The sequence below is a fragment of the Giraffa tippelskirchi genome, chromosome 1 (assembly GCF_054371585.1).
Source record: "Giraffa tippelskirchi isolate mGirTip1 chromosome 1, T2T-mGirTip1v1.2.pri, whole genome shotgun sequence".
Taxonomy (NCBI): Eukaryota; Metazoa; Chordata; class Mammalia; order Artiodactyla; family Giraffidae; genus Giraffa; species Giraffa tippelskirchi.
Window position 1 is genome coordinate 216,121,282 of NC_137275.1, and position 23,262 is coordinate 216,144,543.

A 23,262-nucleotide genomic window follows, 5' to 3' on the forward strand; every position below is an offset into this window, starting at 1 on the left:
AGTTTTTACCTAATGTTTTTCTGTTTCAGGATCCCATCAAGGATACTATATTACACCGAGTTATCATATCCCCTTAGGATCCTCTTAGCTGTGGCAGTTTCTCAGACTTTCATTGTTTGTGATGACCATGACAGTTTTGAGGAGTACTGGTTAAGTATTTTGCAGAATGTCCTTCAGTTGGGATTTGTCTGATGTTTTTCTCACAGTTAGACAAGGTTATAGATTCTGGGGAAGTTTATAGGGGAATCACATCATGTCAAGGATACATATTATGAACATGGCTTTGTTGACTTTGATCACCTGACTGAGACAATATTTGTCAGCTTTCTTCACTGTAAAGTTATTTTCTCCCCTTTTCATACTGTACTCTTCAGAAAGAAGTCACTATGTACAGCCCATACTTAAGGAATGAAGAGTTATTCTGTATCTCCTTGAGGGGGCAATATTTACAGAAAATATTTGGAATTCTTTTGTATAGGAATTCTGCCATTTCTCCTCATTAAAAAAATTTTTTTTTTTTTTTTTGCTGTACCACACAGCATGTGGAACTTCCCTGACCAGGGATCAAACTTGTGCCCCCTGCATTGGAAGCAAGGGGTCTTAACCACTGGGCCACTGGGGAAGTCCTCTCCCTATTTTTAATTCAAGCATATAATTATATCACTATCAATTCATGGATAGTTATTTTATACTTTGATTATAATCCAATACCACATTTTGTTTATTTTGTTGCTCAAAGTGTTTCAATTTTGGCCATTGAAAGATCTTTCAGTTGACTTCTGTACTCCTTTGACATATCTCCATCAGTGTGGGGTGTTTTGTTTGTTTCATGTTTATTTTTTTGAGTACTCCTTTACTTTCTGGCACTACAAGATGTTCCAGGATCGTCTTTATATTTTCTATCCCAGTGCTAAAATAAGTAATTTCTCCAAGGAACTCTGGTTCCTTTTGTTGGAGAATAGGGTTAGAAACCAAGATCTAAGTACGAGGTGTGCTCATTTCTACTGGCAATAAGATTTAAAAGAAAAAATTTTTTTTTTTTTTTAGTTTTGAGTGTTTAGGGGAGGCCCAGCCTGTTTTGGGATTTTTATCTTATAATCAATCTTTATTTAATCTGCTCAGTTTACTTTAGTCAACCATTGCAGACTTGCCTTGCAGGGTACTCTTAACCCTTCTGCAGCATCTCCTCACTTCCAAGTTTCAGTTATTGGTCAGGAAACTGAGTCCTGGAAAGTCAAAATATGTGTCATATTGTCTCTTCTTCAGTTCTACCTTCCTTACCGTCTTGGACTAGAGCTCCTCAGAATGCTTTCTTAATTTTTCCCTGATCCACCCAAATCACTAGTCCTTGGTGTTTAGTCATTCAGTTGTGTCTGATTCTTTGAGACCCTATGGACTGCAGCACGCCAGACCTCCCTGTGCCTCACCATTTCCCAGAATTTGCTCAAGCTCATGTCCATTGAGTCAGTGATATCATCCAACCATTTTATACTCTGTCGTCCCCTTCTTCTTCTGCCTTCAATCTTTCCCAGCATCAGGGTCTCTTCCAGTAAGTCGGCTCTTTGCATCAGGTGGCCAAAGTATGGGAACTTCAGCATCAGTCCTTCCAATGAGTATTCAGGGTTGATTTCCTTTAGGATTGACTGGTTTGATCTGCTTGCTGTCCAATGGACTCTCAAGAGTCTTCTCCAGTACCACAGTTCAAAAGCATCAATTCTTTGGTGCTCAGCGTTCTTTATGGTCCAACTCTCACATCCGTACATAACTACTGGAAAAACGATAGCTTTGAGTGTATGGACCTTTATCAGCAAAGTAATGTCTCTGCTTTTCAATACACTGTCTAAATTTGTCATAGCTTTTTTTTTTCAAGGAGCAAGCATCTTTTAATTTCATAGCTTAAGTCACCATCTGCAGTGATTTTAGAGCCCAAGAAAAAAAAAGTCTGCCTGTCACTGTTTCCATTGTTTCCCCATCTATCTTCCATGAACTGATGGGACCAGATGCCATGATCTTAGTTTTTTTGAATGTTGAGTTTTAAGCCAGCTTTTTCACTCTCCTTTTTCATCCACATCAAAAGGCTCTTTAGTTCCTCTTCTCTTTCTACCAAAAGAGTGGTGTCATTTGCATATCTGAGTTTATTGATATTCTTCTGGTAATCTTGATTCCAGCTTGTGCTTCATCTGGCCTGGCATTTCACATGATGTACTCTTCATATCAGTTAAATACGCAGGGTGACAATATACAGCCTTGATGTACTCCTTTCCCTATTTGGAACTAATCCGTTGTCCCATGTCCATTTCTAGCTGTGGCTTCTTGACCTGCATACGGATTTCTCAGGAGGTAGGCAAGTGTTCTGGTATTCCCACCTCTTTAAGAATTTTCCACAGTTTGTTGTGATCCACACAGTCAAGGCTTTGGCATAGTCAATGAAGCAGAAGTAGATGTTTTTCTGGAATTCTTTTGCTTTTTCTATGATCCAACGGATGTTGGCAATTTGATCTCTGGTTCCTCTGCCTTTTCTAAATCCAGCTTGTACATCTGGAAGTTCTCAGTACACATACTGTTGAAGCATTAGTCCTTATTTCTTCAAATTTCAGATAGCTGCTGGACCTTTAGGTCTATCCCATTTATTTTCTTAAAAATGGCTCTGAGTTGTTTCTTAGAAGAAACATTTGTTAAACCTCCCTTCCTTAATTTGGGTACAAATTGGAAGGTACTCCTCCTAGTTTGTGGTAGGATTATGTCAGTTTCCTAGTTTTATTATACTTGAAATTTTCTCTGGTTCAGGTTAATTTTTTTTCATTTTCCTGGACTTCCATTTTCCCTGCAAGTTATATAACAACTAATGATTTTCATTACAATATTCCCACTCTTCTCTAGCAGCCTTCTATATTGTCTTTCACCAGTCCTTATCATGATTCTCCCTTAGCTTATCTATGCCTAACCAGTTAACTAATGTGAGATTCACCCTAGTCATTTCAAAGACTAGGAACGTGGAGGAATAGCTGTGAGTAGAGTAGCAGAAGGAAAGAGACAACTCCTTTTTTTCACCCATCTTTCCCAATTAACCTGTTGCCTGTAACTCTTCCATCTGAACTGAAGTTGGCTTACTCTAATGAGTTGATTTGCCTCTACTGCCTTGGTATTTCATTTGTCTACAGATATATGAGGTCAACACATATTATAGATGCCTATTGGACTTCCCTGGTGGTCCAGTGTTTAAGAATCCAGCTTTCAATGCAGGAGATGCAGGTTTGATCCCTTACCGGCCGATCAGGAACTAAGGTCCCACATGCCACAGGGCAACTCAGCCCATGCACCACAACTGGAGAGGGTGTGTTTTACAACAAGAAGCCCCTGTGTGCTGCAACTAGAGAAGGCCCATGAGCCTCAATGAAGAGCCCACATGCTGCAATGAAGACCCAGCACGGTGAAAATTAAAAAAAAAAAAGCTGTCTATAATATTGTAAATGTTCTTATATGAGACAAAATAGTTCCTTCTTAGCAATCTGATACCATATCTTTAATAGGAAATGCTTTTGTTTTTCACTAGAATAAGCCTTCACTCTGGTCAAGTCAAACCTTCCCCTAAAATTTTTGATACAACTGTTTAACAAGGAGCCATATTTAGCTATTGATTGGTTAGAGAATATATATATTTTTTCTTTGTCCTTATTTGCCCTTGGTTGAAATAGTCTTGTGCAAAAATCTGGTCACAGTTTACAAGGCCGGTGGAATGGTTCTTGCGATGCCAGACAACTGGAAAGAACTATTGCTGTCCCTCCCCAGTGTAGTTCTAAAAGACGTTTACTTCATGGAATCCTGCAGGGCACCAGGCAAACATTCAGCTCGGAGCAGGCAAACAAGCAAGAGGTCAGTAGCAGAAAAACGAAAGAACAATCTGGAGGACTTTGCTATGAGAATGTCATTTATGTAACTGGAAAAGCAAGTCTTCCCACCTCCACACCCCCCTCTTGGAGGTGGAGGATTGGTTGTATTAGAGGATAATGTCTTCATATAGCCTCTCTTCTCCTGGAGCAGTGGGAGTAGGAGACCTTAATCAAAAATTTAATTTAGTAGAGTGTAGTGGGAGGATGACACCTCTGAGAATTTCATTTGGCATAGCAGAAAGACATGGGGGAATTCCAAAGTCTGGTCTTTGTGTAGCAAAGTAATGGCCAGTAAGAGATAGATGGCTCAATTATGGGCCTGATCCTTAAGCTAACTTAAAATGTCCTTATTTTCCCAATGGTAGGCACAGTTTGAAAGTTAGAAGATAAAAAAATAACTGACATTGTTCCTCAGTATGAAATGATAAAATGCCATCTTTATAGTGAGCAGGGTTAAAGCTATGTTGATTACAGAAGAATCAAATATTTCTTTTTCTCAGCTTGGAAAGAGTACATGTACTCACAGTAGACTACTGTATCTCAGAAGTAATGCCTTAGTTTGGGAGAGGTGGGTGTGTTTGACATAGTAGTCACTTACTGGATACCAGGAAGAATTAGGTGAGACTATCTCCAAGGGAAGTGGACTTAGAATACCTACAACCATCATGGATCTCTTGCTAAAGTCATATTCTAAATACAATGAATAGGGGACTTCCCTGGTGGTCCAGTGGCTAAGACTCCATGCCCCTAGTGCAGGGGACCAGGTTGGATCGCTGGTCAGGGAACTAGATCTGCATGCCACAACAAAGATCAAAGATTCATAGTGCTGCAGCTAAGACCCAGTGCAGCCAAATAAAGAAATAAATATTAACAAAAATAAAAAATAAAATGAGGAATTCATTCTTGGGAAAATATTTAGCTAGGGAAGGGAGGATGGATCTTAGCGTGAGACCAACTCTTGTGAGCAGGGCTTGGGAGTTCCTGAAAAGTGGTGGAAATATTTAAAGACAATTTTAAAGAAGGAAATTTGAACAAAACTAATACTCTCAGGGAGAAATGCAGATTTGAAACCAAGGAACAAAGCTGGGAACTGGTTGGTTCCAGAGGGAACTCCCTTCAGTGGTTTACAGTCTTTTGATACTTTGCCTTGAGACAAAGTATCGTTTAAGAGTTAGGTCCAGATACATACAACAGAAAATAAAAAATAATAGTGCCCTAGATAAAAATTTATCTATTGTGCAAAAGAAGTAATGGTTTCAGGGCTGTGATGGCATTCCATGTTTATCAAACATTCCATGTGTTATCCAGTCTCCTTTATGTTCTGTTATGCGAACATACAGCTTTCATTCTTAATATCACAAGATATCTGGAAGCCCTTTAAAGAAGTTTTCCCAGAAGTCCTTCCCAACATCTTCTGCTTACCTCATTAGCCTTAATTTGGTCACATGGCCACCCCTAGTCAAGGGAGGCTTGAGAGATGCAATGTTTTTACTGGGCATACTGCCACCTCGAGATATATTGTTGGTAAGAAGTGGAGAGTATGTAATGGGTAAGCAAATAACTCTGACACAGCAGTTGTCATACAGAGAGAGAGAGAGAGAAAGATGGGTTTCCCTGGTGGCTCAGATGGTAAAGAATCTGCCTGCAACACAGGACACCAAGGTTGGATCCCTGGGTCAGGAAGATCCCCTGGAGGAGGGAATGTCTACCCACTCCAGTATTCTTGCCTGGAGAATTCCATGGACAGAGGAGCCTGGCGGGCTACAGTCCATGGAGTTGCAAAAAGTTGGACCCAACTGAAGTGACTTAGCACATACAGCACACAGAGAGAAAGTAATTCCCTCGTGTAAGCCTCAGCTCTTTGGTAAAGAGCTGTGTGGGAATTGTGTAGTAAACAAACCGACAGAGCGAAAAATGGACTATGGCCTGATCCACACACCCACTCCACTACTTGTACTCAGGCAAGGAAGCAGTTGTCTACTGAGGGAACTGTCTCCAAGAAATGTAAGAGCTGGCTAGCTGCAAAGTGAGGAAAACCCACACCGTGCCTTCGAGCAGGGGGAGTATCAGAAAGCTAGGTGAAGACCTAGGAGGGTTCTTAGACAACTGCCCCCTAACTCCCTTCCCTGTATATTATAGGAGAAAGTTCACCTTTGAAGGAGCTATGGAAAGGGGAAGGCTAGTTCCTCTCGTGGTTGCAAGACCAATGCAGCTGTTCCAAGCATCGTGTCCAGAAATGACATTAGAAAAAGAAAGGCTATATATTCGGTGGTCTCTTTCTTAAAGTCAGAAAACCTTCTCCAGCAGACCTCATGTTTGCCAGAACTAGAAAACATATCCACTGCTAAACAAGACATTGACTAGTGAATAATGATGTACACACAGTGGCTTTTATTGCAATACTGTTTATAAAAAATAAAAACAATATTGAAATACCATCACAAGTGGTAAAATTAATTTGGAGTACATTCATATAAAAGAAAACCATGAACCTAAGATAGTCTGGGACCTGGGATCAGGGACCCTTTACTGGAGTGCCTGCACCTGGACAAAAGGAGCTGGTGGAGCAACAGAATACAAAGAAACTACACCGGACTAAAAACAGCTGAATGCATGGCAGTCAGGGTGATTATGAACAATGATACAAAAAAGCCACAAACCAACTGCCACTTCTGAGGTGCCTGGAGCAAAAGCAGGGTACTGAGCGTGATCTCTGAACACAGCACCACCACAAGGGTGGCCGACAACCTAAGCCACCCCTTCTGCCAGACCCATGGAGCTGCCCCTACCTTCACTCCATTTAAGAAGAGCAAGCAAGGGCACCTCTAACTTGTTTTCACTCCCTAGTGCTACAGTACAAGTCCCAGTAAAGCCTTGCCTGAATTTCTCCTCCAGCTTCTTATAAATTTCTATTGATTAAAGAGTCCAAGGACCCGGGTGGATAACACATCTAATTTTTTTATTTAAGGTGAACTTTTAGGTGTAAATTTGAAAAGATGTTTGTGATACACTAAGTAAAACAAAAACAGGTTCCAAAACAATAGAGTATATATAATCTCCCTTTTGGGCTTCCCTGGTGGCTCAGATGGTAAAGAATTCACCTGCAATGCTGGAGACTTAAGTTCAACCCCTGGGTTGGGAAAATCCCTTGGAGAAGGGAATGGTTACCCACTCCAGTATTCTTGCCTGGAGAATTCCATGGGCAGAGGAGCCTGGAGGCCTACAGTCCGTGGGGCCGAAAAGAGTTGGACATGACTAAGTGACTAACACTAACAATCTCCTTTTTGCTTTTTGTTTTTCAGTCACTCAGTCGTGTCTGACTCCTTGCGACCCCATGGACTGTAGCACACCAGGCTACCCTGTCCATCACCAACTCCCGGAGCTTACTCAAACTCATGTCCATCGAGTCAGTGATGCCACCCAACCATCTCATCCTCTGTCACTCCCTTCTCCTCCTGCCCTCCATTTCCCAGCATCAGGGTCTTTTCCAGTGAAGCAGCTCTTTGCATCAGGTGGCCAAAGTACTGGAGCTTCAGCTTTAGCATCAGTCCTTCCAATGAGTATTCAAGGTTGATTTCCTTTAGGATTGACTGGTTTGATCTCCTTGTAGTCCAAGGGACTCTCAAGTGTCTTCTCCAGCACCACAGTTTGAAAATATCAATTCTTCGGTGCTCAGCCTTCTTTATGGTCCACTCTCACATCTGTACATGACTACTGGAAAAACCATAGCTTTGACTGTTTGGACCTTTGTTGGCCAAGTGATGTCTCTGCTTTTTAATACAGTGTCTAGGTTTGTCATAGCTTTCAAAAGCAGACATCTTTTAATTTCATGGCTGCAGTCACCGTCTGCAGTAATTTTGAAGCCCGAGAAAAAAAAGTCTGTCACTGTTTCCATTGTTTCCCCATCTATCTTCCATGAAGTGATGGGACCAGATGCCATGATCTTAGTTTTTTGAATGTTGAGTTTTAAGCTAGTGTTTTCGCTCTCCTCTTTCTCCTACACATCAAGAGTCTCTTTAGTTCCTCTTCTCTTTCTGCTGTAAGGGTGGTGTCATCTGCATATCAGAGAAGGCAATGGCAACCCACTCCAGTACTCTTGCCTGGAAAATCCCATGGATGGAGGATCCTGGTAGGCTGCAGTCCATGGGGTCGCTAGTAGTCGGACACGACTGACCGACTTCCCTTTTACTTTTCACTTTCATGCATTGGAGAAGGAAATGGCAACCCACCCCAGTGTTCTTGCCTGGAGAATCCCAGGGACGGGGGAGCCTGGTGGGCTGCCGTCTATGGGGTCGCACAGAGTCGGACACGACTGAAGCAACTTAGCAGCAGCGGCAGCAGTATCTGCATATCTGAGGTTGTTGATATTTCTCCCAGCAGTCTTGCTTCCAGCTTGTGCTTCATCCGGCCCAGTATGTCACATGATGTACTCTGCATATCAGTTAAATAAGCAGGGTGACAATATACAGCCTTGATGTACTCCTTTCCCAATTTTGAACCAGTCCATTGTTCTATGTCTGGTTCTAACTCTTGGTATTTGACTTGCATACAGGTTTCTCAAGAGGCAGGTCAGGTGACTGATATTCCCATCTCTTTAAGAATTTTCCAGTTTGTTGTGATCCACCTTTTTGCTTTAAATGCAATCAAAATCTATATTAAAATTTCAAAGGATACATGCCAAACTATTAACAATGATTATCTCTTAAGGGTGATATTACAGAGAAAGTTTCACTTTTGTTAGATTGTTGGAATAATATATTATGAGAAAAATATAGACATTAGCAAAGAGGTTAATATCCAATTGTTACCAATTAAATGAATGGCAATAATTCATTGAGCAACAAAAGGTACAGCGAGGGGTCCTACTGGGAAGATTCGGTACATTGTCAGAATCAACTGTTATATCCTCAAAACCCCCAAGGATTTCTCCATTTCACCTTCTAAAGTAGGGTGTGCCATCTTGTGGATGAAAGAAATGAAAGTTTCAAGTGATCTCTGACTCTTCAAAAGCCCTTGAAAGCACCTGCTCTTAGTCACATGGTATTGTTGGCTTCTAACCATCAATTAATAATTTTACATTTGACTGAAGGAACCTAGAATATCTTAAAAGCCAAGTTGAAAAATTACAATGGCAGATTACAACACATTAAGCAGTGTTTTCCAGATGGTAGGTTATGATCCATGAATGAGCCATTGAAATAATATTGTAGGTTACAGTCAACTTAAAAAAAAAACAAACAAACAGGGTAGTATATAATGGATTTAAATAGAATAGAAAACTTTACTAGGTCTGGATGAAAAATTTATTTTATGTGGGTTGTGGTCAGCAAACGAGTGAATTATACACTTTTAAGAAAATATATTCTAAAAAAAAAAATATATTCTTAAACAAGGTCAGTGTTAGAAGAGCCTTTATTTGATAATTTAAAACTAAACTTGTTTTTAACATCATGTGTGTGCGCTCAGTCATGTCTGATTTTTGGGGACCCAATGGACTGTAGCCCACTAGGCTTCTCTGTCCATGGCATTTTCCAGGCAAGAATATGGGAGTGTGTTGCCATTTCCTACTCCAGGGGATCTTCCCCAACCAGGGATCCAACCTGAGTCTCTTGAATCTCCTGCATTGGCAGGCAGATTGTTTATCAATGTGCCACCTGGAATGCCCCTTTTAACATCATATCCTTTGATATTTCAATTTAAGTTCATTTTCAACCTCCTATGTATTTGAAAACCACTAACACTGAAGAATTAAACTTGATAGACTTTAGAAGTCAAACAAGTGAAGACACATTTGCCTATTTTGTGATAATTGATAAAATAGTAGTAGATCGTCACACCTGTTTTACTGATACAAAGCATTATTTTAAGAAACTTAAAATTTATGTGTCCTCTTATTTCCCCTTGATAACAATCCTATAGAGAAATTTATGTTATTTTTGCCTTAATCCAAATCAGATTATAACATATATCACAACATTGTTAACAAATTAACATTTTGCAGTATTATATAATTGAGAATTTTAAAATACCAGTGCCATCTAGTGGTTATTCTCAACACGTTTTCTTTCTCTTGGGTATATACGCAATCTTCTGTATGTAGACATCCAGGAGCTGGTTAACTATGTTTTAACTTTTGGAGGAAAAAAGCTAAAACTGCAAAACCGTTTTCCAAAGTGGCTGTGCTATTTTACATTCCCACCAGCAATGTTTGAGGGTTTCAACTACTTTACATCTTGGCTAACACAATATTTTCCATCTTTTTTTTTGGGGGGGGGCTGCACCAGGTGGCATGCAGGATCTTAGTTCCCTCACCAGGGATGGAACCCATGCCTCCTGCAGTGGAAGTGAGGAATCTTAACCACAGGACTGCCAGGAAAGTTGCTCCATCTTTTCTATTACAGATATCCTAGTGGATGTATAGTGGAATCTCACTGTGGTTTTGATTTGTGTTTCCCTAACAACTAATGCTGTTGGGTCTCCTTTCATGTGCTTGCTGGTTGTTCACATGTTTTCTTTGGAGAAATGTCTATTGAGGTCCTTTGCTCATGTTTAAATTGGAGGTTGCTCATCTTTTCATTGCTGGAGTTGTAAGAGCTCTTTATAGATTCTGGATACCTTATCAGATGTATGATTTGCAAATATTTTCTCTCACCCTGTAGGTTGTCTTCACTTTCTTGAATGAATGGAGAGTGTTTTTTTTCACCTAACAGTTTCTATCATCACTCTTTTCAGAACACCTAATATTACAACACAGGCTTCCCTGGTGGCTCAGTGTTAAAGAATCTGCCTGCCAGTGCAGGTGGCAGGGGTTTGATCCCTGGGTTGGGAAGATCGCCTGGAGAAGGAAATGGCAACCCACTCCAGTATTCTCGCCTGGAAAACCTATGGACAGAGGAGACTGATGGGCTGCAGTCCATGGGGTTGCAAGGAGTTAGACAGCCTAAAGCACACATTGGTTACTCCTCATTCCGCTTACATAGGGAGAGACCTTGCGTTTTTTTTGTCCATTGACTAGCACCCATAGTTGCTAATACTTCTTGAATAAGTAAATTCTCTGGAGTCTCTAAGGACCATATCATAGATGGAAAATTCAAACGCCTATGACACTGGCAAGCGATATAAATGAGTAAATAGAGATATTTACGGTTCTAATAAAAGGGAGAGTACATATCCTATTTCCAGGTTAGTTTCTTCAGCTAGTCCTCACATAACAACCTCATTATCCTGTTCTACCTCTTCACCCTTATTCTACCCTGTTCTACCCTTGGACTACAAGGAGATCAAACTAGTCGATCCTAAAGGAAATCGGTCCTGAATGTTCACTAGAAGGACTGATGCTGAAGCTGAGGCTGCAAGACTTTGGCCACCTGACGCGAAGAACTGACTCCTTGGAAAAGACCCTGATGCTGGGAAAGACTGAAGGCGGGAGGAGAAGGGGACGACAGAGGATGAGATGGTTGGATGGCATCATCGACTCGATGGACAAGAGTCTGAGTAAGCTCCGGGAGTTGGTGATGGACAGGGAAGCCTGGAGTGCTGCAGTCCATGGGCCGCAAAGAGTCGGACACGACTGAGCGGCTAACTGAACCGAACCTCTTCAAAATAGAATTTCTTCACGTCTCCCTAAAAATATTATGGCAGTCTCTGGTTCATTAGGGTAGCTGAGTTATGTCCAAGGTATACTACCAAAAGCAATACTAAGTTCCAGAATTCACCTTATTCCAGCACTGAGTCTGGGTATTTCCTCGCCGAGATATTGACAAAGAGTGGAAAAATCAGAGTTAACTCTGAGTTCTTCGGCAAGACTGACTACTGTAGAGCTCTGATTCAGAAGCTACTCCTCGCCACAGGGCTGTCTAGCTGCAGTCCGGCTGCCTTCAGTCTAGATTCAGTGGGAGAGTCGAAATGCGCCGCTGGCCGGCTTTTAGGAAAAGAGTGTTTATCTGCCCAGGAAAAGCGCTCCTAAGACGGGCCTCCGAGGGCGCGCGGGCAGCCAGGCAGACAGACGTCCTGGTGCCAGCGTGGACGGCGAGGGGACCAAGAGCCAAAGTCCGCTGAGAAGCCGCATCTCAGGCCTCAAGGTCCCTAATGGACATCTCAAACGGCCACCTTCCTGGCAAAGGAACTCTGCGTGGCGGCAGGGAAACGTTCACAGGCCGGGAAAAGGCGTACTAGGCGGCCGACGCGCCCAGTACCCCTCGACGCGCAGGCTGGAGACCAATTGTCACCGTAGAGACCCCGCAGGAGGGGCGGGGCGGAGGTGTTTCTCACAGCGCTTGCGCGTAGCGCGGGTTTCCAGGGGGCAGGCTGCGGAGAGAAGCAAACCGGCGCCGCGCGCCGCCGGGGCCTACTGCGTGCGCAGGCGCACTCAGCCACCTCCCTCTTCTTGGAGCGCCCAACGCCGCCCGCAGAGCTCGGGGGGCGGGGCCCCAGGGGCGGGGCTAAATGCTGGGGAAATAGCAGCCTTTCCGCGGTCGCTCGTTGAGGCCGTTGTCGCCACTGACTTCGATCTGCGGCAATCATGTTGCCCAACACCGGGTAAGGGTAATTTGGCGCCGTGGGGGAGGAAGCCGGGCCAGGCGGAGTGGATAGCTTGGGTGGCCCTGACCCGGCGGTGGGAGGATTAATGATACTGCTCGGAGCGATCTGGAACGCTGGTTCGCGCTGGATGCAGTGTTCCTCTGCTGCTGCTGCTGCTGCTAAGTCGCTTCAGTCGTGTCCGACTCTGCGACCCCAGAGACAGAAGCCCACCAGGCTCCGCCGTCCATGGGGTTTCCCAGGCAAGAGTACTGGAGCGGGATGCCATTGCCTTCTCCGAGTGTTCCTCTAACCTGGGGTAACTTGTGAAAAGTAGCGCGGAGGTGTGTACTTCAGGGTGGCAGTCCTGTTAAAATCTCATAGATAAAGGATCCGGAATGAGGTATCCCGCCGCCTTTAGGGCGGGTCCCAACTTTGGGTTTAGAGATACAGCTGCGTGTCTTGCTGGAGGCCGCGAGTTCTGGGTGAAAGGTCACCAGAACTCTTGTGCACTTAATGAGTCCCCCACTTGTTCAGAACTCTCAATTCTGGAAGGAGAAAATAAGGGGTGTTTAAAAAGGGATTTCAAGTTAGTAACAAACTAAGCTAACCTTCCCAAAGAAAGGAAATGGGTGTTCATTGGAAGGTCTGATGTTGAAGCTGAAACTCCAATACTTGGGCCACCTGATGCGAAGAGATGACTCACTTGAAAAGACCCTGATGCTGGGTAAGATTGAGGGCAGAAAGAGAAGGGGACGACAGAGGATGAGATGGTTGGATGGCATCACCGACTCAATGGACATGAGTTTGGGTGGGCTCTGGGAGTTGGTGTTGGACAGGGAGGTCTAGCGTGCTGCAGCTCAAGGGGTCGCAAAGAGTCGGACACGACTGAGCAACTGAACTGAACTGAACTGAAGCTAACCTTAAAGGATGAGTGTCTTTGGGGGAGGCTTTTTTTTTCACTTTGAGATGTGAAAAAAACTCACAACTCACTACTGAGTTGTGCTAAAATACACATAAAGTTTGCCATCGTCACCATTTTTAAATGTACAGTTAAGTAGTGTTAAGTATGTTGTGCAACCCGTTTCCAGAACTTTTTTGACTTGAGAAGCAAACTGTACCCTCCCCCCATCCCATTCTGTTTTCCGTTTATGTACGGTATGGATGTTTTAAGCTGAGTGATATGTTCGTTCTGAAGTTTGCCTGAAACATATAGGCATGTGGCCAAAAGACTTAAGCAGCTCAAAAGGGTGAGTTTCCTTATTCTTAACTTTCAGTCCTCTACTTACTCTCTGGTGGGTTTCCAAAGATACTCTGTGTATTTATAAACATATTTAGGTACATAATCCTAAACACGTACAAACACACTCCCCACTTTACAAAATAGTAGCAAAGCCCCGTTTTGGGTCTTGCTATTTTTACCTGTCATTTAATATGCCTTAGGACATATTTTCAGTACATTTAGATCTTTCTCCCTTTTAATGTTCTATTTATTTAACCTACCCCCATCATTGGATACCAGATCAGTTTATTGTTACTCCATCTTTGCTGCCGTGATTATCCTTGTATTCACCTGTTTTGCACATATTTAAGTGTATCTATGTGATAAATTCTTGGCAATGAAGCTGCTGGAGCAAAGAGTGTAAGCATTTCAAGTTTGGTAGCTAATACCAAAAGCCCTCCAAAGAGGTTGCACACTGAAAAGAAGTAATGCAATTTCCTAACCCAACACATTGGTAAACAGCAAAATGTCTGATAATAAAAATACTTGTTTTGATAATAAAAATTTAACTAGGGAAAAAAATGACACCTCATTATAGTTAAAATCTGCATCAAAGAGTGAGGAAGCAGATCTTTTTATATGTTTAAAGCAGCAGTTCTTGTTAAGGAGCAATTTTCATTCCTATAGGACGTTTGGCAATATCTGGGAACACATTTTATTGTCACAATTGAGTGGGGTCCTAGTGGCATCTAACAGCGGGTCTAGGGATGCTGGCAAACATTTTATAAGGCACAGGAGAGCCCCCTGCAGTAAAGAATTATCCTGTCCAAAATGTCAATAGTGTAGAGATTGAGAAATCCTGGTTTAAAACCATCTGTGTATCTTTTCCTTTGCCTGGCTTACACAATTAGGCTTTTGATTGATCTCTGAGATCTCTCTACTGAAAAGTAATTTGTTCTATATCATACATGTTAGAAATTTTTTCTCAGTGTTTTTTCATTGCATCTTGAGTTTGATTATCCTATTTGTTTATCATGCAGAACCATGTGGTTTTATTGAATCAGAATTATAAATGATAATCAAGTTATCTTTTAAGACTTCTGTGTTTTTTGTGACAAAGCTATAAAAGGCCATCTTAAACAAAGATTTTTTTTTTTAATTTGTAAGTATTCTTCTGGAATTTTTGTGGGCTTTTTTTTTCCCCCCGACTCACATTTCAGCATAAGAAGTGAGTTAGGAAACCCACTTCATTTTGGTTCAGATGGCTGGCTGTACAGTTGTTCCAGCACCATTGAGTGACTAGTTATTTTTTTCTTTCTGTTAGAAATTCCACCTCTGAATTCTTGTATGTATAGGGATCATTTTTATTCTATTACTTTGGTCTATCTGTTCATGTACCAGTGCTAAATTATGTTAATTACTATAATTTTATGAAGTGTTTTAGTATCTTGGAAGGCTAGTTTCTGCCTCATCTGGATTTTTTTTTTCAGAATTTTCTTTATTACTTTCGGATGTTTATTTTTCTAAATGAACTTTAACTTGTATAGTATTTTTTTGAACTGATTGCTTTTTTTCTTTAAATAGTTAAAGATTCATCACATTTACCATAATTGTGAGGTACTAGGGAATTTTGGTAAATTGTAGTGCTACCTCTGCATTAGCAAGTTTTAGTCATCTACCAGTAGTAATAAGGAATTTGGAATCTTTTTGCTTTCTCACCTTCTATACTCTGGTTCTGATACCTTAGAAATGGAGGTATAGACCCAGTGGTTTTCAGGTTAAGAGGAAAGTGGACTTTGCCCTTGTTTCTGCTAGTGCCTAAGACCTTGAGCGTGAAAATGCCCTTTATCCTACTGGGAATCAATCCAAGTGGACCAAAGGCAAAGGAGTAGAGCTTTTTTTTTTTTTTTTCCTTAAATTTATTTTATTAAAGTACAGCTAATTTACAATGTTGTGTTAATTCCTGCTGTATGGCAAAGTGATTCAATTATACATATATATGTACACACACACTAACATATATGTGTGTGTTAGTTGCTCAGTTGTGTCCGACTCTTTGCAACCCCATGGACTGTAGCCCACCAGGCTCTGTCCATGGAATTCTCTAGGCAAGAATACTGTAGTATATTCAGTAACCATTCCCTTCTCCAGGGGATCTTCCTGACCCAGGGATCAAACCCAAGTATCCTGTATTGCAGACAGATTCTTTACCGTCTGAGCCACCAGGGAAACCCACAAACATATATATGTGTGTATATATATATATATATATATAAACTGATAGCTGACGGTGAACTATGTCAGATTCGTGATCTCTGAAGAAGGTAATTTAGCTTCGGGACCAGGGACCAAGCTTGATCACTCAAGAGCTTTTGTGTAGCAGAGTTTTATTAAAGTATAAAAAGGGACAGAGAAAGCTTCTGACACAGACATCAGAAGGGGGATGGAGAATGCCTCCCTTTGCTAGTGTTAGCAAGGACTTATATACTTTTTAAATTAGTTATTACAGTAAATCAAAAGAATGTCTCAAGGTTGTAAAATTTTTACCAGATACACTCCCACAATTTACATTTTAGGATAACAGGATTAGAACTTAACAATAGAAAGATCCTACCAGACCCACTCCCATAACATACATTCTAAAATATCAGAATTAATCAGAAGGTTTTCAGGAAGGAGAAACTGTCCTCAAGCAGGATACATTGTTGTTATATAATCCCTAGTACAAAGTAACCTTCCATGTTACTTAGCAAAGGATGCTCAGCAGGTGCTCTTCTGAGTTCCCTTTGTACCTTGCAGTTGATGGCACATCATTTTAAATTCAGAGAAGGCAATGGCACCCCACTCCAGTACTCTTGCCTGGAAAATCCCATGAATGGAGGAACCTGGTAGGCTGCAGTCCATGGGGCCGCTAACAGTCGGACACGACTGAGCAACTTAGCAGTAGCAGTACAAAGTTGAAACTGAGTTGTTTGTTGTGTTATCATCAGTTCCGGGCTTAAAGAAAAAAAACCATTTTATGTGATTAAGACTAAGAAATGTAGAGAAAAAAAATAAGTTTGTCCTTTCCTCTTCCTTGAGAACACCAGACCCCTCTCTCCTCGGGGACCCCTGGACTTCTTATCAACCTGCCTAGGAACTGACTCTCTCAAAACCATAATGGAAAAGGATATGAACATTCCTTTTCATATTCTTTTCCATTATGGTTTATCACAGGATATTGAATACAATTCCCTGTGCTACAAAGTAGGACCTTGTTGTTTATCCTTCCTATATGTAATAGTTTGCATCTGCTATGGATACTGCTTTTTAAAGCAATAATTGGGACATTTTCATCTAAATACTTACATTTAAAAATTACTTTAACACTATGTATACTACCTTTTGTATATAAAGGAAGGGGAAATTATACACACACAAAGGATATGTTTTATATATGTGTGTGTGCCTGCATATTTTAAAAAATATATAATAAAGGTAAGTGCAAATTAAGGAATCTATAGGCAAAGGATTGAACTTCTTTAAATATACACATTTATAAGGTTTTGACTTTTTTATTGGCTACACAGTGCAGCTTGTGAGATCTTAGTTCCCCCAACCAGGGATTGAACCCAGGCCCTTGGCAGTGAAAGGATAGGACTAAGCACTGGACCACCAGGGAATTTCCAGATTTGACTTTTAAATCATGTATAGGTTTTATAGCATCCCTCATCAAAGATGAGGGGAAAGTGATAAACTAAAGTGGACTGCCATCATAAACAGAGGACCTTAACTGTATGTCAAGCTTTTCACATAAATATACATACAAAAATAATTCAAATAATTTTAACATAGTAATTTGTATACCTTTAGAGACATCTGCTCTAAAGACAAGAGAGTACAAAGAAATCTTGAACTTTACTTGATAGATTTATTATTGATAGTCATATTAGTGTAGTAATTTGAATACTGTTGCATCTTATAGTATTAATAAATATTAATAAAAATTAATAAATATTAATATACCACCTCTTGTTGGTCTGATTCTTTAGCAGAAGAACCAATGATCCTTACCCTCCCCTCTGCCATGAGTGAGAGTGTGTTCCTGGGGTCTTTTTCTCTTCTCTAACCTGTCTTTCCTTGATAGCTCAGTTGGTAAAGAATCCACCTACAATGGAGGAGACCCTGGTTCTATCCCTGGGTCAGGAAGATCTACTGGAGAAAGCATAGGCTACCCACTCTTGGGCTTCCATTGTGGCTCAGCTGGTAAAGAATCTGCCCTCAATGCGGAAGACCTGGATTCAATCTCTGGGTTGGGAAGATCCCTTGGAGAAGGGAAGGGAAAGGCTACCCACTCCAGTATTCTGGCCTGGAGAATTCCATGGACTGTACAGTCCTTGGGGTAGCAAAGAGTTGGACACAACTGAGCGACTTTCACTTTGCAACCTATCTTACGGAGTTCTTGTCGTTTTTCTGTTAGAAAGCCATGTCTTTGTTATAATCCCATTCTTGTCACAAAAACTGTTAAGACTTGGAATTTGTATTTATCATGTTTAACATAGACAGTTTAAAGATGTATATAACTTACCAGTGTCTGAAGTAAATAAAATTTTATCATTCCCCCAAACAATACAAGGACCTAAAAAAGTTGAACTTCAGTCATTCCATTTTTAACTTTTGTTATTGTACCAATATATTTTAATTCTATTTTAACCTCTAAATGTTATTATTTATTATATCATTTATATTATTATTAGTTAGAAATATAAAAACTTTTTTTAGATTTCTGTACTTAATTTACTAATATCTTTGGCTGTTATTCCTTCCTGCACCTCAGACCTTCCATCTGGAAACATTTTTTTTTTTTCTTTCTTTAGTAAATAAAGCAGGAGAAAGAAAGAAAAAATATTTGGCTTGAAATGAAAGAAATAATGCTGTCATTATTTGTAGATGATATGATTATATAACTAGAAAACCAAAATAATATATAACTAAATTACTAGATTTAATAAGAGTCTGATACATTTTCAGGATACAAAAGTCAATGAGAAAAATTAGATTTCTGCTCACAAGCAAAAGGGCTTCCTAGGTGGCACTAGTGGTAAAGAACTCGCCTGCCAGTGCAGAAGTAACAGACTCCATCCTGAGTCAGGAAGATCCCCTGGAGGAGGGTAGGCAACCCACTCCAGGTGTTCTTGCCTGGAGAATCACATGGACAGAGGAGCCTGGTGGGCTATGGTCCATGGGTTTGCAGAGTAGGACATGACTGAAGCAACTTAGCATGCACTTACGCACACAAGTAAAAGTCAGCAAGTACAGTACAATGGCTATGAAAAGGAGAAGTTCAAGATCCAGAATATGGGTTATTCTAGAGATCTATATTTTTCAGCAAATAAATGGCATAAAGAAAATCCAAAATCTGTTACAGGTTATAAGAGACTTATAAGATGTACAGGCATACCTCATTTTATTTGTGCTGTACCTTTATTGCCCTTTGCAGATATTTTGTGTTTTACAAACTGAAAGTTTGTGGGAACCCTGCTTTGTCAGGTGGTGGTTAGCATTTTTTAGCAATAAAATAATTTTAAATTAAAATATGTACATTTTTTTAGACATAGTACTATAGCATACTTAAAAGACCATAGTGTAAACGTAACTGTTTTATATACTGGAAAACCAAAAAGTTTGTGTGACTCACTTTATTTCAATATTTACTTTATTATGGTGGTCTGGAATTGAACCTGCAATCTCTCAAGGTGTGTCTGTAACAAATTAATGCAATGTGAAGTCCTTACAGGATCCTGATTTGATCAAACCACCTGTAAAAAGATATTTTTGAGATAGTTGTGAAACTTTGCATAAGGAAAGGTACTAGATGATTTTGAGGAATTACTGTTACTTTTCTTAGTTGTGATAATGACATTGTTATATAAAAGTTAGAGGTGCACACTGAAGCGTTTGTAAGTGAAATTAAATGACTTCTGAGGTTTGCTTTCTGATAATTATTTTCAAAATAGTGATTGTTGTTGAATTGTTAAATAAATGTGGATACTTATTACAGTATTTTCCGTATTTTTGAAAATATTTGAAAATTCTGTAATAATTAAAAAATGGTCTTTAAGTAACTTTGCACTGATTGCAAGGGAAACTAGAGTAATTACATAATGAGAAAATCTGATAACACCGTGATTGAATGGTCAGAATATTACTTTGATTACAGAGGGACATCCTGTGGTTCCAGGTGTGAAATAGAGAGTAATACCATGTTCATGGACTGGAGCACTCAATGTCTTAAAGATGATGATTCTTCTCACATTGCTGTGCTGTGTGCTTGGTCGCTCAGTTGTGTCTGACTATTTGTGACCCCATGGACTGTAACCCGCCAGGCTCCTCTGTCCATTGAATTCTATCAAAATCCCAACTGATTTTGCTTGTGCAATTAAATAAGCTAATTTCTAATATGTGGAAAAGCAAAGATCCAAGTATAGCCAAGAAAGCTGTTATGATTAAGACAGTGCAATCCATTTAACCAAATTAAACGGAAGAGAGAGCCTAGAAATACATCTGTGTATTTCTGGAGACTCAGTCTATGACAAAGCTGGCATTCAAGATCTGTGGGAAAGATGGGCTTTTCAGACTGTAACTGTTGGTTGTCCATATGGGGGAAAATGTAGTTCACCGGTCTGTATATGCCCTGGAGAAACTCTTGTATATGTGACTGGAAGAAGTGTACAAGATTGTTTTAGCACCATTGTTAATAATAGGAAAAAAAACCCTGGAAACCCTCCTCAAGGTCCATAAACAGCAGAATGAATAAATACCTTGTAGTATCAGTTCAGTTCAGTTCAGTCATTCAGTCGTGTCTGACTCTTTGCGACCCCATGGGCCTTATAGTATGCTCATATGCAAAATATTGTATATTATTTAAAGTAAGTGTAACTGTTTACACCAGTATGGATAAGTCTCCAAACCACGTTTTGTGAAAGAAGCAAACTATAGAAAGACATATACTGTATAAAGGGCTTCCCTGGTAGCTCAGCTGGTAAAGAATCCACCTGCAATGCAGGAGACCCCAGTTCAATTTCTGGGTCAGGAAGATACCCTGGAGAAGGAATAGGCTACCCATTCCAGTATTCTTGGGCTTCCCTAGTGGCTCTCTTGATTCCTCCCTGGTAAAGAATCTGCCTGCCAATGCAGGAGATGTAGGTTCCATCCCTGGGTTGGGAAGATCCCCTGGAGTAGAAAATGGAAACCCACTTCAGTATTTTTGCCTGGAAAACCCTATGGACTGAGGAGTCTGGTGCGCTACAGCCTATGGGGACGCAAAAGAGTCAGACATGACTTAGCAACTAAAACAACAAACAGCAACAACAAGAATGAAATTCTTTTTTGAGGAGAAGAAAGAATGTGTTTATTTCCTAGGGCTGCCATAACAAAATACCACCAATTGAGTGGCTTCAAGTGGAAATTTATTTTTTTAAGTTCGGAAGACTTGAAGTCTGAAGTCTAGGTGTTAGCAGTGCCCTAGCAATGTTAGTGTTCCCTCTGCAATTATGAGTAGAACCCTTACTTGCCTCTCCCTAGCTTCTGGTGATCATTGGCAGTCCTTGGCGTTCTTAGTTGGTAGCTGCTTTATTCCACTCTCCACTTCTGTCATCACATGCTGTCCTCCCTGTGTGTCTCTCTTTATGTAGTCTTTCCTCCTCTTAAAAAGGCACAGTCATACTGGATTAAGGATCCACCCTACTCCTGTATGACCTCATTATAACTAATTACATCTGCAGCAACCCTGTTTCCAAATAAGGTCTCATTTGGGGATGCTGGAGGTTAGGACTTCAAAATATCCTAACACTTTGGTAGATAAAATTCAATCTGTGACAGGGAGGTACAATTGTATTTTGGTGAATACAGTTCAATTTGTAATAGGGAAATAATGTTTGCTGAATTGGGGTTCAAAATCCTTCATACATGTTCATACACATATGTGTTCATCTGTGAAAACTGTTCTTAGCTCCCACACTGTACACAAACAGATGGAGGGTCGGATTTGGCCCCCGGCTTAGACGTAGATAAGTAGGTATTAGGAATAATAAAAAAAAAAAAGCAAGGAAGTTAGTAATAATATTTAAAGTAGTTGTTACTTTGTGGGTCGGGAGGAAGAAGAAGAATAGAGAGGAGTAGACAGGTGGCTTCTAGGGTATTGATAATATTCTATTTCTTGGTATGCATTTTATTTTGATCTTTAAGCTTTACACGTTATTTATATTTTTTTTTTCCATTTTGTGATTTTTTTTTTAACTAAAAATAGTTGCCACCTCTTGCTCACTTTCCATTCCCCTTCCTTCTTATTAAACCGTTTATTTCTTATTTTGAAGCCCTTCTCCCACTTTTACCTCTGAACTTGCTTCTGAAGTGTAGTCTTTCTGATCTTGGCAAGAGGCTTACATTCTTTTGTTAACAAGCCTGCTTATCTGTTACCCTTGTCTGTGGTTCCTGCCCCTTTTTCTCTTTGTCATTGTCACTTTGCTGCCCTCTCTTCAGCCTTCTCCTTAAACTTTATATGCCTTTAGAAAGTAAACAAGAAAGTGGGTTTCCTGCTCTGACTTAGTACAGATTTTCTTCTCATCTAACACCTGAATAAGTAGAAAGTTAAAAGTTAAGGTGGTGGGATATATTATAAAAAAATGAATGGGCACAGAGAACTTTGCTCACATTTGGATCAGAGAATCTTTTGAACAACACCCAGAGTTCTCTGCCAGCTTTCTATGTTTGCTTACTTAACAGCATTGTTGAGATGTAATTCACATACCACACAATTTACCCATTTAAAGTATACAATTAAATGGTATAGACACAGATTTGTATACACGCCACAGTCAGCTTTAATCAACTTTAAAATATATTTCATCATCCAAGAAAGAAACCCCTACACCTCCTTCTCCCACCCCCAGTCCTAGGCAGCCACTCGTCCTTGGGCGTCTATAGGTTTGCCTCTTCTGGACATTTCATATAAAAGGAATCATACAGTATGAAGGCCTTTGTGACTGGCTTCTTTCTCTGAGCATGTTTTCAAAGTTTCATCCATGTGGCACAGATCAATACTTCATTCCCTTTTATTGCTGAATATATCCCTTTGTATGTATTGATATATAACACATTTTCAGTTCAGTTCAGTCACTCAGTTGTGTTCGACTCTTTGCAACCCCATGGACTGCAGCACTCCAGGCTTCCCTGTCCATCACCAACTCGCAGAACTTGCTTAAACTCATGTCCATTGGGTTGGTGATGCCATCCAACCATCTCATTCTCTGTCACCCTCTTCTCCTTCTGCCTTCAATCTTTCCCAGCATCAGGGTCTTTTCCAGTGAACCAATTCTTTGCATCAGATGGCCAAACTATTGGAGTTTCAGCTTCTGCATCAGTCCTTCCAATGAATATTCAGGACTGATTTCCTTTAGGATTGACTGGTTTGATCTCCTTGCAGTCCAAGGGATTCTCCAGAGTATTCTCCAGTACCACTGTTCAAAAGCATCAGTTTTTTGGCACTCAGCTTTCTTTATAATCCAACTCTCACAAACATACATGACTTCTGGAAAAACCATAGCTTTGACTAGACGGACCTTTGTTGGTGGAGTAATATCTCTGCTTTTTAAT

The 23,262-nt window shown here is 40.5% G+C and overlaps 1 protein-coding gene across 3 annotated transcripts in view; it reads left to right on the forward strand.

Annotated features, from left to right (window-relative positions):
- The first annotated feature begins 12,179 nt into the window (after positions 1-12,179).
- HSDL2 (hydroxysteroid dehydrogenase like 2) overlaps positions 12,180-23,262 on the forward strand; it is a 54,093-nt gene continuing 43,010 nt past the window's right edge. For all 3 annotated transcript variants that reach the window (XM_081526965.1, XM_081526973.1, XM_081526983.1), the window contains exon 1: positions 12,180-12,428. In XM_081526965.1, coding sequence (XP_081383091.1) covers positions 12,412-12,428 — 17 coding nt within the window. In that variant the 5' untranslated portion in view covers positions 12,180-12,411. The remainder of the gene's footprint in view (positions 12,429-23,262) is intronic.